Here is a 15,934-nt window from a genome sequence, read left to right as displayed (position 1 = left end):
CCTTTATAAATAACATTCTCTACTCTATGCCTGGTATCCTTGCTCTCATAACCTTCTCTGGAATATTTGTAATCTGCACTTGTTATGTGGGGTTGCCGATCATTCCTCCAGGGTCTAAAACTTTCTAAATGCTATAAAGATTCAACGTAAGAAAGAAAGACAGAACGAATATCTTAAATGTGGACAGTATCAGTATAAGAGAAGCAGCTGCTTGAAGTTGTACAATAGCAACCCTTAGTAACGTGAACTAATGACACATATAGTGCACATAAATGCCACCCACATGTATGTGCACCCCAACCTCTGATGCAAGTAGGGAAATCTTGTCATGTGTGTGACATGTCATCATTTGCAGTAGTTTAGCTACCTGAGAGCCAGTTTGGTCTAGTTGTTAAGGAATTAGGCTAAAAATCAGGAGACTAATCCCATCTTAGACATGAAAGCTGGATGGATGACTTTGGGCCAATCTTTCTCTCAGCCCAATTCACCTCAGAGTTGTTGTTGGAAAACAGGAGGACAGAGAACTATCGTGTGTGTTTGCCACCTTAAGTTATTTTTAAAAGTAATAAAGGCGGAATATAAATATCAATAAATAAATGTACACTACATGAAACTACAAGTGAGGTCTGAGATCAACCAGCACCACAATAAATTGATGTATCCTGACTAGGTGGCTCAGTGGCTAAGACACTGAGCTTGCTGATCAGAAAGGTCAGCAGTTTGGCTGTTCAAATCCCTAGTACAGGTCTCCTGAGTGAGCAGGGGGTTGGACTAGATAACTTCCAAGGTCCCTTCCAACTCTGTTACTGTTACTGTTTAATTAAACTCAATGCTAATATCAAGCTTCCTTCCCTTTTGGGGGGATCCAGAAGTATTTTATATTCAAATATCTGTTATTCCTAACATTCCTTTGAATCCTTAAAAAAGAGCCCCTCATTAAATATAGCTAAAGATGAAATGCCTTCATCTTTTCTAAGATAGTTCAGAACTACCACAGTTCAAAACTGGAATAGAACAGCCTCTCCTGCATCCTCTTCAAAGACCCTTGCCTGCTTCTACCATCATTACTAATCCATATCTGTAATGGGATGTGTGGATGACCTTGGGGATTGAGGAGTAGAGATGCTGTCCAGGGAACAATCAGTCAAGAGAGACAGGAGCAGGGGTGAAATACTACCGGTTTGGTCCCGTTCGGGTGAAGTGGTAGTAAAAAAATGTTTTTAAAAAAGTTCCGATAATCAGCTGAGTGACCCGCGATCGGCAGAACTTTTTTTTTTTACTTTTTTAGCATTTTTTTACTATCAGTTCTCCAGAGGTAGTAGTAAAACCTATTCACCTGATCTGGTAGTAAAAAAATGCATTTAAAAGGTTAAAAAAAAAGATTCCAACGATCACGCACCCCAGCTGTGATCGTCAGAGCTTTTTTTTTTACTTTTTTAAAGCATTTTTTTACAACCTGTTCGCCCGAGCCGATAGTAAAAAAATGCTTCTAAAAAGTAAAAAGGCTCCAACGATCACAGCTGTGGCACGCGATCATCGGAAACTTTTTTTAGGGGGGTGGGGGTGGGAGACTCCATTTTTGCTCCCAGCACTTTCCTGAAGCAGGAAAGTGCTTCAGGAAACAGGGGGTGAAGGCAAAAAACCTGGGGGGGGGGTGTCCATTTTTGAAAAAGAGAGGCGGGAGGAGAAAGAAAGGAGGGAGGGAAAAAGGAGAGGAAGGAAGGACTACAAACCTGGCACTAGACGCAGCTTCAGAGGATAATCCAGGGCTGGAAGGGACCTGGAGGTCATCTAGTCCAACCCTGCTCCAGCAGGACATTGTTATTGAGTTTCTGTCTTTTGATCACCCAGTCACATGGTTACATAGCCAAGCCCACCCCACCACGACCTCCCAACAAGCCACACCCACAAAGCCACGCCCACAGAACTGGTAGGAAGGAAATTTAGATTTCACCATTGGGCAGGAGCTCCCAGTGGCTTAACAGTCAGGGAAAGAAACTTAGGATGGACCCATATTAATTGACCAGATGGTTAAAAGTGGCCCAAAAGTGAGAAGTTGTACCTTCAGACTCTTGCAAGATTCTGTTAATGTAGCCTTACAATAAAGTAGAATTAGTTCTTCTAGTCGTGTTTCTTGTCTGTGTTTACCTGGGAGGGTTGACATATTCAAGCTGAGGATTTTCAAACTGGCACTGACTCCACCCACATTCCAGAATGTAACCTGGATCACTAGCAGTAAGGATTCATTGAAGTAAGCGCTGCATTGAACCAAGACCTCTGGAAAACACTCAGTAGATCTTTTTAGATATTGTAAATCAGCTTGTGATTTTCCATATTGGTGGTCATATAGCACTATACTATTTCTACTGTTTCTGTTTTTTTCCTCTCTCTTTCTCTCTCTCTCACTATATAACAGAATCTGCCTTTTTTTCCCCCTGCATAAACATGTGACTAGGAAACTTGGCTGGCCGAGTTCTCCTCTTCTGTCCTATGTTCAGATAAATTATTTATCATGTTTATAGTATATCTGTGAAGCATATTATACAACCTTAGTCCAGAACCCATAGATTTGAAATAAATATTTCAATTTTCACCACAGATCTCTCAAAATGTCACTGAGATTTTTCTTTAGCAAATTGCAATCCTCAAACTGTACGTTCTTGTCCAAGAGCCTTGAATGCATCACTCCTGTTGGGTAAACACCCTGGAAGTCAAAGGGGGGGGGGTGTCAACTCACCCCTTGATGTTGCTATTATCGCTAATTTATTTAGCATCCTTGGTCCATCAGGCCCAGGAGCCAAAGATTCTTTTCAAGGTATCTGATGCTCTGGCCTAATGTTAGAACTAAAAGTTAGTTCCAATCTGCTTCCTAGTGGATCAGCATGCCAGAGAAAAGGAAATTGGCAGTTCGTGCCCTGTAAGACTTTTCCTACAGACTTTTCCTGTAAGAATTTTCTTACAGAACGCACATAGGTCCCTTTGCTTTTCACGTTCCACTGAATTTATGCATAAGACTATAAGAAACTCTGGCCTAATGTTAGGACTTCAGTCACTGGACCTTATAAGAAGAAGGACTTCAGGGGAAAAAAAGTGGCTATAAATGCTAGATATTAGGAGACAGCGGGCAAAGGATGGGAAATGGAAAGGGGCCTTTTTAAGCCTTCCTCCTTTGCAATTTTAGCAAAGGAAAGAGCTTTAGTTAAATGTGCATGTGTGCGTGCATTGTATGTGAGGCCTTTGATTCCATGAATCCCTCAGAGTCAAAGAAAATACTCACTTATCTTTTAGGGTATTCTTGGATGTTCTACACAAATATACTTTTTAGTTTATAATGTCAATCTTCCCAACTTGACGCCTTCTAGATGTGTTTGGCTACAATTTCAATTTCTCTCCAGCCCACATGATTATACTAGTTGAGGATAACGAATATTATGTATACAGGGCTTTAAGTCACTGTAACATGTGAGTTATTATTCATAGCAGTATGACCTGGGATATACATGCTCTAAATAAAGATCAGTATATTAAATACTGATTTTTATTTAGAGCATGTATATCCCAGGTTTCTTCTATAATAAGATTTTGAGACATATCGGGTAGAGATTCCCTTTTCAGACACTCCACTGATTCAACCCTTCAATTTTTGTAATGGATGTTTTGCTCAGCGGGAGACTAAATTTACATAGCTTTTTGAGAAAGGGATGGGAAGTTGGCCAAGAAGACTGGGGAGTAAACACCAATAATGATGTAGCAAAAAGGTAATTATCAACAATGGGAGGAAAAGCAATTTAACTGGTTCTCAAAAATCAATATTGGCCTGAAAAAGCTAGTTTGTATCAGGGCCACAGAACAGGCAGGTGGAGAACCAAAGGTTAGTTCCCAGTCTGCTTCCAACTGGATCAGCATGCCAGAAAAAAAGGAAGTTGGCAGTTCATGTCCTATAACAGGGGTCTCCAACCTTGGCAACTTTAAGCCTGGCGGACTTCAACTCCCAGAACCCTTTGCTGGCTGGGGAATTCTGGGAGTTGAAGTCCACCAGGCTTAAAGTTGCCAAGATTGGAGACCCCTGTACTATAAGACTTTTCCTGCAGAACGCACACAGATTTTTTTTGTTTGTTTGTTTTTTGTTTTTTTGCTTTTCACCTCCCACTGGATATATCCATACCATTACCGGAAACCTCCTCAGCGAGGTTTCAGAAGTAGGATCTAGACCAGGGGTCTCCAACCTTGGTCCCTTTAAGAGTTGTGGACTTCAACTCCCAGAGTTCCTCAGCTAGCTTTGCTGGCTGAGGGACTCTGGGAGTTGAAGTCCACAAGTCTTAAAAGGGATCAAGGTTGGAGACCCCTGGTCTAGAAGATAGTGCCGCAGACATGCAAACGGCCAAAATGAGTCTTCCAGATCTCTGGGTTGGATCAAAATTAGCCACGCCTTCTCAGAGTCCCCTAAACCAGGGGTCTGCAACCTTGCTCCCTTTAAGACTTGTGGACTTCAATTCCCAGAGCAAAGCTGGCTGAGGAACTCTGGGAGTTGAAGTCCACAAGTCTTAAAGGGAGCAAGGTTGCAGACCCCTGCCCTAAACGGCAACAGAAGAGATGGAATCTCTTCCAGGTCAAGCGAACGTTACGCAGTTCAGGAGATCTGGCCCCGACAGAGAAGTTGCCCCAGTCAAATGAAAGCGGAGTCAGAAATGACCCACGGCTTCCTCTGGAGCCGGAGAGAAACCCTTTTTTCCTCCTCCGTCTTTCGCTCCAGATCTGTTTTGGTCCCGGTCCCACCCCACCCCACCCCCTCCCATCCCGAGATCTGCATGTAAACACCGCCAGCACGTGACCTGCCTGGACCAAAAAAAGAAAAAGGGATAAATAAGGCAAGAGGCCGAGGAATTGGGGCGACGAAGGAGAACCGCTCTTTTGGTTCTGCGGCGCGGCCCCGATACCTGCGCGTCCAGGGGGTCCGCTTCTGCCCGGGCCGGCGGCGGAGCAGCAGGCTACAGCTCGTGCGGCGCCAAAGCGCGACGGGGGCGGAGATCATCGTCTCCGCCGGCCGGAGAAGCTGCTGGGCAACGAAGGGCGTTGCCGAAAAGCACGCGTAGGGTCGGGGATAGCGGGGCCTAGTGGGAAGGAAGGAAGCACCGGTCCGGGTCTCGTCGGAGCCGGCCGCGCCATAGGAGTCCCTCCCCAGATTTTCCCCGCTGTGCTCCAGCGTCACCGAAGTGGGTGTAACTCTTGTTTTGACAAGAGAAAGGAGGAGGATCGCTTCGACAGGAGGAAAAAAGAGGGCGGACAAAAAGCAGGCTGAGCGGAAGAGGATCGGCTCTCCCCGGCGTTATATTGAAGCAAAATTAGACACCTTATTCAAGAGGCTAGTTCGGTGTAGTGGCTTGAAGCCGCGAGATTGTGAGATCCAGCCCTGCCTTAGGCTGAGAGTCAGCTGGGTAACTTTAGGCTAGGCGGCCTTTTCAGCCCAAGGCAGCAGGCCGTGGCAAACCACTTCCCCAAAATATTACCAAGAAAACTGCAGAGACTGGTCCAGGCAGGCAGTCACCAGGAGTCAAAAACCGAGTCGAAGGCGCGCACAAGAACATTGGAGGGATATCCTAGTAATGCACGTGGGCCGAGCCGTTTTTCTATCGGGTTAGTTTGAGAATGTCAAGGCAGGAGCCGCCGGTCTCCCGCAAGATCGTTGCGAAATGCACGGATCCTTTGGGCTTACTCATTCCGCGTATCTTTTTGGAGGCTAGGCCAACTTGTGTAGATCGCCACGCAATTAGTCTCCGATCAAACTGCAGTCATCATCCAACTAGTTATCCGGACTTTTCCGGCTGAGAATAGCACTCCTAGTCACAGAGGCCTCATATCATCCTGCTGCTGAGTGAGGCTGCTTTTTAGAAATGATTCAGAGATCTTTCGCAAGTCTCTCACCTACAGCCCTTCTCTTTCAGTATTGCTAAGAGGCAAAAACTTTTTAAGGACAGACTGATTTTTCTGATATTTTACTAGAGATACAGGATGAGCGAGTAGTTAAAACCTGAAGCCTGCTTGGGAGAAGGGGTAACCTATAAGGTCCCTTCCAACTCTGTTAATCTGTTAATGGAAAGCTATTACTGAGCTGTGGTGTTTCTCCTGTCCAGATTTAAAATACAGATTTGGTTGCATTAATCCATTCGTTTCAAACGTGTAGACCCCAGTCATTGTGACCTTTTCTTAAAACATTGGTATGATGTATGAGCTCAACCAATGTATTCCCTTTCGTTCTAGCAGGAAAAACTATCGCTCTTTGACTCAGCAATTATAGAAACAGAAACCACAAGACTCAGTTGCATGCTGATTTTATCAAGTTCAAGTCCCTAATTGGTTTCTTTACATAAATACACTTAGGTTTAAACTTCAGGTTAAAACCTAAAACAGGGGTCTCCAAGCTTGGCAACTTTAAGCCTGGCAGACTTCAATTCCCAGAATTCCCTAGCCAGCTTTGGGGAATTCTGGGAATTGAAGTCCGCCAAGCTTAAAGTTGCCAAGGTTGGAGACCCCAATCTAAAAGAAAAGAAGGCATACTTAGAAGTAACTTTTAGTGATGTAATCAGTCCACTACATTAAAAGCAGAATCAGATTCTGATATGATGCTTGAAAATTGATGCAGTTGGAAGGGACTCCTGGCAACTTCAAAGTCCTACATAGCTTGGGATCAGGTTACTTGAAGGATCTTCTTTTCCCTGTCACAGCTACCTGACCCACCACAGCAGGGAGGCAAGGAATGCTATGAATCCCCTCTCCTAAGGAGGTCCATCTAATGGGACCAAGAAGGGCCTTATTCGTGATGGCTGCCTCCTTGTGGAACATCATCCCCATGCAGATAAGATTGGCCCCCATTTTGATACTCTTTCTCGAGCTCCTGAAGATCTGATTTTGCCAATGGGTCTGGAGAACCTAGAATGGGATAGAACCAGGGGTGAAATGCGACCGGATCGGGCGAGTAGGTAGCGGAGTTTGGTTCTGGTTCGCCGATCCAGTAGCAATCGCTGGCTGCCCACGCCCCCAAACCAGTCCACGGCCCGCAGTCCAGCCTTCGCAAGCTGGACACCGGAATACCGGGAAGGCAACTCGTCACGTGCTCGCCCTTAGGTCAGGGGCCGGGGCCCATTCCCCGAGGCCCTGGAGCTGCCGCCTGCCCCAACCGGGTCAGGGAATGCACCATTCCCCAACTCTGGCCTGGCCCCGGAGCCACCACCCGCTCTTCCTTCGCCCACTTGCCCGCTCGCCGCCTATTCGCCCTTCGCCTTTGGTCAGGGCCCAGGGATACCTCATTCCCCTGAGACCCCAGAGCCACCCCCTGCTCGCCGCCTGCCTCAACCGGATCGGGGAATGCACCATTCCCCGACACCAGCCTTGTCCCGGAGCCGCCGTCTGCTCTTCCTTCGCCACGCAGCGTATACTTACTTTCCTCCAGCGGCTGGCTGCCAGGAAAGGCAAGCGTCCAAAAGTTACTGGAGTCCCTCACCTTGAATATGCTGCCGCCATTGCTGCTTGTTCCATGCACTGGCTGCGCAAGCACACACTGTTTATTTCATTTATTTATCAGCAGCAGGTTGGATGTGCCCTTGCGCAGCCGGCGCATAGAACAAGGCGGCATATTCAAGGAGAGCAACTCCAGTAACTTTTGGACGCTTGCCTTTCCTGGCAGCCAGCCGCTGGAAGAAAGTAAGTATATGCCGCGTGGCGAAGGAAGAGCGGGCGGCGACTCCGGGACAAGGCTGGTGTCAGGGAATGGTGCATTCCCCGACCCGGTTGAGGAAGCGGCGAGCAGGGGGCGACTCCAGGGCCTCAGGGAATGGGGCGTCCCTGGGCCCCGGCCCCTGAGCAAAGGCGAAGGGTGAGCAGACGGTGAGCGGGCGATGAATGGGCGGCAGCTCCAGAGAAAGGCTGGAGTTGGGGAATGGTACATTCCCTAACCCCGTTGAGGCAAGTGGCAGCTCCGGGGCCTAGGTGAAGGGAGAACAGGTGGCGAGGGAAAGGGAAAAGGCAGAATAGAAATTATTTTTTTCCCTACTGGATTCTCTGGGCGTGGCTTGGTGGGGGGGGTTGTGACTGAGTGGGCATGGCTGTGAGTGACATTGAGTTGGCCACGCCCACTCAGTCACAGGACACACCCACCCACCAAGCCACACCCACAGACTAGGTAGCAAAAAATTTTAGATTTCACCCCTGGATAGAACTCATCAAATGGCTCATTTGACTGGGGGTGAGGGGGAAGAGATGGGAAGGTTATTCCTTTTTTACTGTTTTTAATATTGGATTTTTATCTTTGTAAACTTCCGGAGTCAATGTGAGCGAGTTGGTCAGCCATATAAATTTTCTTAAATAAATCTCATTGTGCAAGAGATGATGTAACAAAAAATACTGTAATTCAAAATTTTGCTCTGTGCCTTCTAAATTTTTGAACATTGATTTCTTACTTCTACAATTAAGAAAAACAATTTCAAAAAGATAATCATGAAAATAAATTAGTAACTTTTTGATTAAGTGGCATGAATTGCATGATTATTGTTCTTGTCTAAACTGTTGAGATGCAGCTTGGTGAAGTAGAAATCTTTGCTTTTATTTAGAAATATGTTCAGCTGGACTGCTCTGGCCTCTCTTGAATGACTAAACTGTAATGGAAAAGCAAGATCCTTCCAGATCTTTCTGATGGCCAGCTACATAGTAATGATGGATGTTGAAAGTTGAACTGAAGCAGCTTTTGGGGAACTGCAAGTTTGCCCTTCCCAATCCACTTTTCATGCATGTTTTGTTTCAGATTTTATAAGCTTTTAATTTCTGTCTGCTCTGGAATAAATGATTAGAAATATGGAGAGTCATGTATTTGGCATGGCATTCAACTTCTGCTACTGCTTCAGATCCAGAATTCTGCCAGCAAAGAGTTCTGAATACTGACATGCATGTCTGCTTCAAAATGCACCATTATATTCAATAGCTTATTCTTTGTGCATGTAAGACAGCAGGTTTAAGATATTGAGGCAACTGATTTGTATAGGTATAAATTGATTTTATTTAGGCAGCTTTTTACAATTAGTTTTTAATACATTTTTTTGTCTGTAAGCTAACTAAAATTGTGCTAAAAGCTGGGTTCAAACAGATTTTTTAAAATGATTCAAAATGTTTTTAGTAGAGTGGATGGGAAAGGAAAACACAGTGGCTAGAGAAATGGCTATTAACACTCTAAAAACACTTGACAAAATTTCTTTGCCAGTTCTTAACAGAATGCGCATCTCTTCTTTATGTACAGCAAAACTTTGCTCTTAATTTGTTAATATAGACCAGCCTTGGTGTCTCTCAGATATGACAGACCATACTTTCCAAAGCATATGATCATTGGAATTACATTTCAACATGTCTTCAGCGCTCTAGATTTTGCAAATTGGTATCACCAAAGCAATGTAAGGAAAACTAAATGTCATAGTTCTTCCAGTGACATATCAGTGTCTCTGGAAAGCCCACAAGCAAGGTATGAGAGCAGCAGAATCTTTACCTTTATGGCCATTTGAATTGGTGATGAAATCTCATCTTTTGGCAGCAAATACCATTAGTAACTAGACAGGTTATTTCCTTTTCTGAAAGCAGGAATGCCAATAGAACCAACTACTGTATAATATTTGTTAAGTTTCAGAGAATGGACACACAATACATATAGCTTAAGTTTTACCTATTGTCGTTATAAAAAAACCAACATGTTTGGAAATCTAGCTGTACAGCTAGGTTGCAGCACCAAAGTAACTTTGGGCTCTGGAGTTAAGTAACATCAAATCTAGTTAGTACTTGGATGGGAGTCTTTTAGGAAATAATAGGACTGTGGGCTTAACTAAGAAGTTGGAAAAAAACCCCACGTTATTATTAAAGTCAATGGCAAGCTGTTTCCATGTCTTGCCAATTGAGAACCAATGAATTTCAGACCTCATGGGTTACATAAATATGAAACAGGTATCTCCAGAGTGGTAGTCTAGAAAAAGAATGGCCCAAAATCCATTGACCTGAAAAGAAAACCAAGAAAAGGCCTGTAGTTTAAACCTTGGCTGACACACAGAGTTTGATTGCTGAATTCAGCAGCAGACAGATCTTTTGTTTATGCACTACTTATCTCTGCATTAAAGTGACTTTTGTGTTATGTCAAGTCTGAAGCTTCCCCTGTTTGCTAATTGCTGAATATGGGATTGCTTTTCTGGGGAGGAGATGTTTATTGTCATACTCAGTGTGAAATCAGACAACAGTAAAGCCAGCTTCTTAAAAATTGGATTTAAGTTTCCTGACACTTGGAATAAAGAATTTAGAATATGTTTGACGATTGGGCAAAAGACAAGCTAATTATTATAAGATATTAAGAACTTCCAATCCAGCAGAGAGGGAGAGAGATTTTATTTGGCTCTTTGCAAACCACTATTGACTGAAATTGAAATTTCGCTGAAAAATAGCACTCATTGAATAACATTTGTGATAAAAACTTCAACAAAGAGCCAATCTGAGAAATATTGTCACAAAGCATTATAAAGAATGAACTAGTTCACTGAACTGAATACACTCTTTCACACACACACACACCTTGCTCATGTTTTATGCAGTGACTATATTTTACTCAACTGTAAAATATAAATTTCATTTTTGTTCATCTGGCCTTATCAAATTCATATCATCAAATGTAAATCTAAGTGGAATCTAGACCCTAGTTTACAAAGTGGATAGATGCCTTTGCAAGGTGTTGTGGAAAATACCTTCTTAATATAATGTGAGAATGCAAAAATAAATAGGCAAATAGGCCATGTCATTATTTGATCTTGTGTACTCTCACACAGATGAATGAATGACTTAAAAAGGAAATGGGATGTTCAACATCTGAAGTGGACCAGAAACTATACTGAATTAAAAAATTACTTTGAAAATAAAGGGCATATGAGCAGAAGAAACAAATTGTCCCACAAACAGCTACCTGGATATCACAGTCATGATATCAGCAAAAATATCTCTTCTAGCAAAATTCATTATCAGCAATAAATGTGTTCTCAATTAGATAGGGAACTGGAAAAATAAATTATTTTTATAGTACTGGCAAGCTTAATAACATACATGTTATTAGACTTGCAGGATAGGGATTTTTTTTTCTTGGTAAAAGCAGCTATTTACAATACCATCTTAGGAGAGATTAGCTCTGACATGATTATTAAAGGCTTAAACATATATGTTCATAAATTATATTCTTGATGATTAATTTTGCATATGTTATGGCTAGCAATTTGGCAAGACATCCAGCAATTTTAGCTATCCTTAAATAGCCCAATAATGCTCATATCTAACATAGAGAAGAGAACCTGTGGCTTGTCTGATACTGCCAAATTTTCTTTGCAATTCGCCTTTCAAGGTTGAGGCTGCTAGAAACAATAGTTAAAGCAGGGAAAAATTTATTTTTATAGTAAAAAGGTTAATTTCTATTTTTCTAACAGGATAAACCAGAATTATTTCTGTAGACTGGAACTCTGCAAGCTTATGTTAAAAGTCGGTGATGACTGGGAGTTCTTTGAATGGTGATAACTAAAAATATTTCATTAATAACCTCCCTCCAAGTAAATGAAGACCCTCTTCACATTTGTCAGGCTAATTCCCATGGAATTATTTCAGTGCTTACTTAAATATGTAGCACAACAGAATCAAACACACTATAGGTAGTCCTCAACATACAACAGTTCATTTAGTGACAGTTCAAAGTTATAACGTCATTGAAAAAAGTGACTTATGACCATTTTTCACAGGACCATTGCAGCGTCCTTATGGTCACGTGACCAAAATTTGGATGCTTGGCAACTGTTTCATATTTATGATGGTTGCAATGTCCCCAGATCATGTGAACACCTTTTGCTACTTTCTGGCAAGCAAAGTCAATGGGGAAGCCAGATTCACTTAACACATATCATTTTGATATCACTGTGGCTATCTTAAGATGCTACTGCATTGGTGGACGTTTACACTGAATGTTTTTCATCTCCTCCTACCCCAAAAATTTCTGTCCTCTCAATTATCATTTAGGATTGGCCAAACAGGATGAAAAACCTCTATTCTTTGAGCATGGAAACAAAAATTCTTACTTTAATTCAGAATACAAGATGATCAAAGATAACACAAAAGTTTGTTCCAGTTGGAGCAATATGTAGAAATAAAAGAAGTAAAATGGGGGAGGGGATTGATGTTTAGTGTACATTCGTGCTTATTCTTGCAGTCTCATTCGCACTCCCTCCCCTTGTGTATAACTAAACACTTAAAAGGAGCATATAAAACATTCTAAATTACCAAGTACATTTGAGCTTTTTATTGGCCTCTTACTCTGTCATCACCCTCATTATTTTATATAGGTTGAAAATCTGTATTGGTATGATTGCATTGTGTTTACATACAGGCTAAAAAGCCCCAATGATTGTCCTGCATTGCTCTCTGTGGGTGGCCCTGATTTCTCTCCCATTGCAGCTGAATCAGCGCTCCACAGTCATCAGACCCTGCGGATGTAACTTGTATTGGCATGCTGAGTGAAATTGTCAATTAAGACACAGCTGGTATCTGGGATGCTTATGCTGTTACCACCAGTATTCTAGCATTCTGGTTTATACCACATTCATTCAATAATAATCCTAGGAGGACCTTGGGCGGGGGAGAGGTTCACTGAAAGAAACCTATCTGAAAGAAAATACCAATGTTTTCAAAGCAACTCTAAGCTTGAATGAAAGGCATCTAGGCCATCAAGCCCAATATTAAGGTTCTCATGGATAGAGTTCCCAAACACATTAACAAAGCCCTTTGCCATCATGCAAGATAGTCCAAACTTTCTCATGCACTTCGCAAAGTTCATTCAAGTGTTCTGGACTGGGTTTGATGTTGCTGAGTTCCACCGTTTTGCAGACTGGATTTGAGACTGAGAAGCAGGCACTAAGAAAAAAAAAGTCTGTGATCAGCTTTGTAACTAAGGGACCATCCAAAGTGAAAATCAGAACATCCATTATGTTGCTATATAAATATGGAGAAGTTGACAAAGAAAAGTCTTTGGATCAAAGCTATCAGAAGCAGAACAGCAGTGATATATTAAATACAACAGTAGTACAGTAGCAAATAGGAACAGGAAGAACTATCAGCTCTTAACATAAAGTGTGACAGCATCTTCAGAATTTGGAATGCCTGGGATTGGGACCTTTTCTTTTTTCTTTTCTTTTCTTTTTGAGACATTTGATTTAGAAGCCGGCGTTTGGCCAGGTATTTCTAGAGAGTTGGAGTTTATAACTCTATTCTCCATTCCTTTCATGGATCAACATTCTTGCCACTGTATCCACACAGTGCAGGCATTGAATTTGATTGCCCTTTTTAAAAAATATATTATTATTTCCTTCTATGAAACTCCTACCTTCATACTGGTCCCTTGCTAAATTTCAGAGTATCCAAAGCTCACAAGCTAGAATGTGCTAGAAGACCATTGATGAAAATGCGACTGAGTGGAAATAGCAGGAAACAGAAGAGGTTTCCTTTAGGCAACCCAGTAAAAGTGACTGTAGCAAAAAAAAAAAAAAATCAGATCTTCTCCCCTTGCATATGGCATTTGCTGAACTGTCAAGATTCCCAGGAATGAGACTATGCTCCTGCCATGCAGGAAGTAGAGCTGTAAGCCTTGGCAATTATTTGTGTATTTCCATGCAAACTATAAAATAATTTCTTTCCTTCACATTAAAGAAGTAATCTTGAGTTTTTGTTCTGTTTTGTTCAATTTAGTCACTATTTGTGCCAACATAAAAGCGGGAGAGCAAAGATCCTTAGAAAAAGAAATGCCTTTTCTTGAAACTGCCCTTCAACCTCCTTTTTAATCCATCAAAACGATGTCAGCTGAGGTCCCAACTACCATCAGTAGCAGACTATAGGCTATGTTCAGCCTGATGGGACGGTTGTTGTTGGTTTTTTGTACAATATCTCATTGAGCAAGGAGATTCATGCGGAGTCTCTTTGATCAGAACTTCCAGGGAGATACTTGCTTCAAAACAAATGTGCTTTGCATGGGAGATCCTCCATAACGGTTGGTAAAGAAGTAAGGGATACATCATATGTTACCAATCAAGTCTTCTCAGAGAAAAGGGTTCATACCGCTTTGTGAAGCTAATGGTGATGGGACCGAGCCAGAGAGTGGTAGGAGAGGTTGAGGCAAATTGCTAGGTAACTCTGGGAAAGGCCCTGCTCCAGCCTGAGGGAAGGCACTCACAGAGGCTGGGAGGGTCATCGTTGAGGGGATGCTACTGAGTGGAAGAGGGAGAGAAGCACTATAGGTCATAGAGTTCATTGGCATCCCCATAGGAACACTAGGCACTGGGGAGTTGGTCCGCATCTGATTGAGAGTTGGTTTGGGCTGATCGACATTAAATGGATTGGTAGGTGAAGGGGCACTGAGTCCTAGAAAATAAAGAAAAGAAAAACATGACTCATCTTGCTTTCCATTAAAAATCACTGTGAGAATTTGAGGAAGTTAATCCCTGTCCCCACCATCAAGGGATTCTGCAAAAGAAATTGACAGGTTCCAAAGAAAGCCCACTATTTTCTTTACTGTCAAATAAGAAATATATGAAAAGGCATCTCATCACTATTTCCAAAGGGCAACATTTCCCCACAGGTTCCAAGGATATTTGGTTTCAAGAACTGAAATACCAACAGGCTCAACCATACCATTATTTCATCCGAAGGCAAATATGGGTATTCTGAATTTTTGGGCAAGTATTGAAACCTATGAAGAAATGGGCCCAATGAAAAGGGGAACAAAGAAGAAAGGTGTGGCAGGGCCTAGGTATAGTTTTGAGTCGCTCAAAACTGTTCTGCTAACAAGAGTCCATAGAGTTCCTTTAGACTTCTATACAAGATCCCATGTTGTTGGTCCTGCCTATGCAACCTACCTGCCAGAAATGGATTACGTGACTTCATGCTCTGGGGGACTGTAACCAAGGAGTCCAAGTTAACCAAGGAAGAGGCGTTGGGGCCAAGAAAGGTCTCTGGTGTTTTGTTATCCTTCTCCTTTGAATCAGGTAAAGAATCTCCTAAACTTGCAATATCAAAAATATCTTTATTTTGAATTCCATTCTCAGCGGTGCTTGGAATAAGGTCACCAAACAGATCCACATCTACCAGTGAGAAAGAGAGAAAAAGAAGAGATTTTACTTTCTTAAACACATAGTCCCATTGCTTGCTCCTCACTTCCTTTTACTTCTTCATTATTTTATATATTTACCCATTTCTGAAAAGGATGGTTTTAGAATATATACATTCTGAATATTTATGGATTCTGGATTTATATTCAGAATATGCTCTCTCTCTCTCTCTCTCTGTATATATATATATATAAATATCCATTTCTGAAGTGTATGGTTTACCAAAACAAACAAACAAAACCCCAAAGAAAGCTAAAAAACCTGGGTTTTTTTTTTTAAGTGGCAGGTTTCATATAGAGCCATGGCAAGATTGAGTTTATTGGATTAGAAGAGGCACAATGTTTTTAAATGTCAGTTCCCTTCACTGTTATCAGCATATGCCACAATGCACATGGGGATGTGTTCTAAATTGAAAATAGATCGGTTGCTGGAATTACTGTAACCTCTACGTTTCATCTCAATAAATCTTGCTAAAGAAACTTCTTTTAAGATTCATGCTTGGGAAAGAATCGTGCTTGTTTTAGACAGCTGGCAAAGAAATCGAAATAATTTTTTTACAATGTAAAATTGCATTGCCACCATCCCAAAATGGGGAACACTTTGGTTATCTCCTCTCTTAGTGTTTTTTCCTCTGATAATATAATATATTAGATGTGTAGCTGAATTGTATTCTATCATTCATTCAGAAAAACGATTTACAAACAATAAAAATTAGATATGTTGTTTTTGTT

The 15,934-nt window shown here is 42.0% G+C and overlaps 2 protein-coding genes across 8 annotated transcripts in view; both read right to left on the bottom strand.

The window, feature by feature from the left end:
* The window catches only part of SPATA20 (spermatogenesis associated 20), a 48,392-nt gene extending 42,725 nt beyond the window's left edge, over positions 1-5,667 (bottom strand). Inside the window, exons 1-2 of one of the 4 annotated variants that reach the window (XR_009153061.1) lie at positions 4,938-5,218; positions 1,734-1,802 (exon numbers count right to left, since the gene is read on the bottom strand). Coding sequence is in view for 2 of the 4 variants with exons in the window: in XM_058165603.1 (XP_058021586.1) it covers positions 1,734-1,802; positions 4,938-5,032 (164 nt within the window). In the remaining 2 variants the exon portion in view is untranslated. Of the gene's footprint in view, positions 1-1,733; positions 1,803-4,937; positions 5,219-5,507 lie in introns of those variants that run through there. The other 3 variants (XM_058165603.1, XM_058165605.1, XM_058165604.1) reach the window with 3 other exon arrangements.
* A 2,953-nt stretch (positions 5,668-8,620) lies between these two features.
* EPN3 (epsin 3) overlaps positions 8,621-15,934 on the bottom strand; it is a 56,089-nt gene continuing 48,775 nt past the window's right edge. For all 4 annotated transcript variants that reach the window (XM_058165609.1, XM_058165607.1, XM_058165606.1 and 1 more), the window contains 2 exons: positions 14,952-15,176; positions 8,621-14,457 (listed from right to left, as the gene is read on the bottom strand). In XM_058165609.1, the coding sequence (XP_058021592.1) occupies positions 14,135-14,457; positions 14,952-15,176 (548 nt within the window). In that variant the 3' untranslated portion in view covers positions 8,621-14,134. The remainder of the gene's footprint in view (positions 14,458-14,951; positions 15,177-15,934) is intronic.

The sequence above is a fragment of the Ahaetulla prasina genome, chromosome 2 (genome assembly GCF_028640845.1).
Source record: "Ahaetulla prasina isolate Xishuangbanna chromosome 2, ASM2864084v1, whole genome shotgun sequence".
NCBI lineage: Eukaryota > Metazoa > Chordata > Lepidosauria > Squamata > Colubridae > Ahaetulla > Ahaetulla prasina.
Note: the sequence above shows the minus strand (reverse complement) of the source record. Positions and strands in the feature narration are given on the sequence as shown.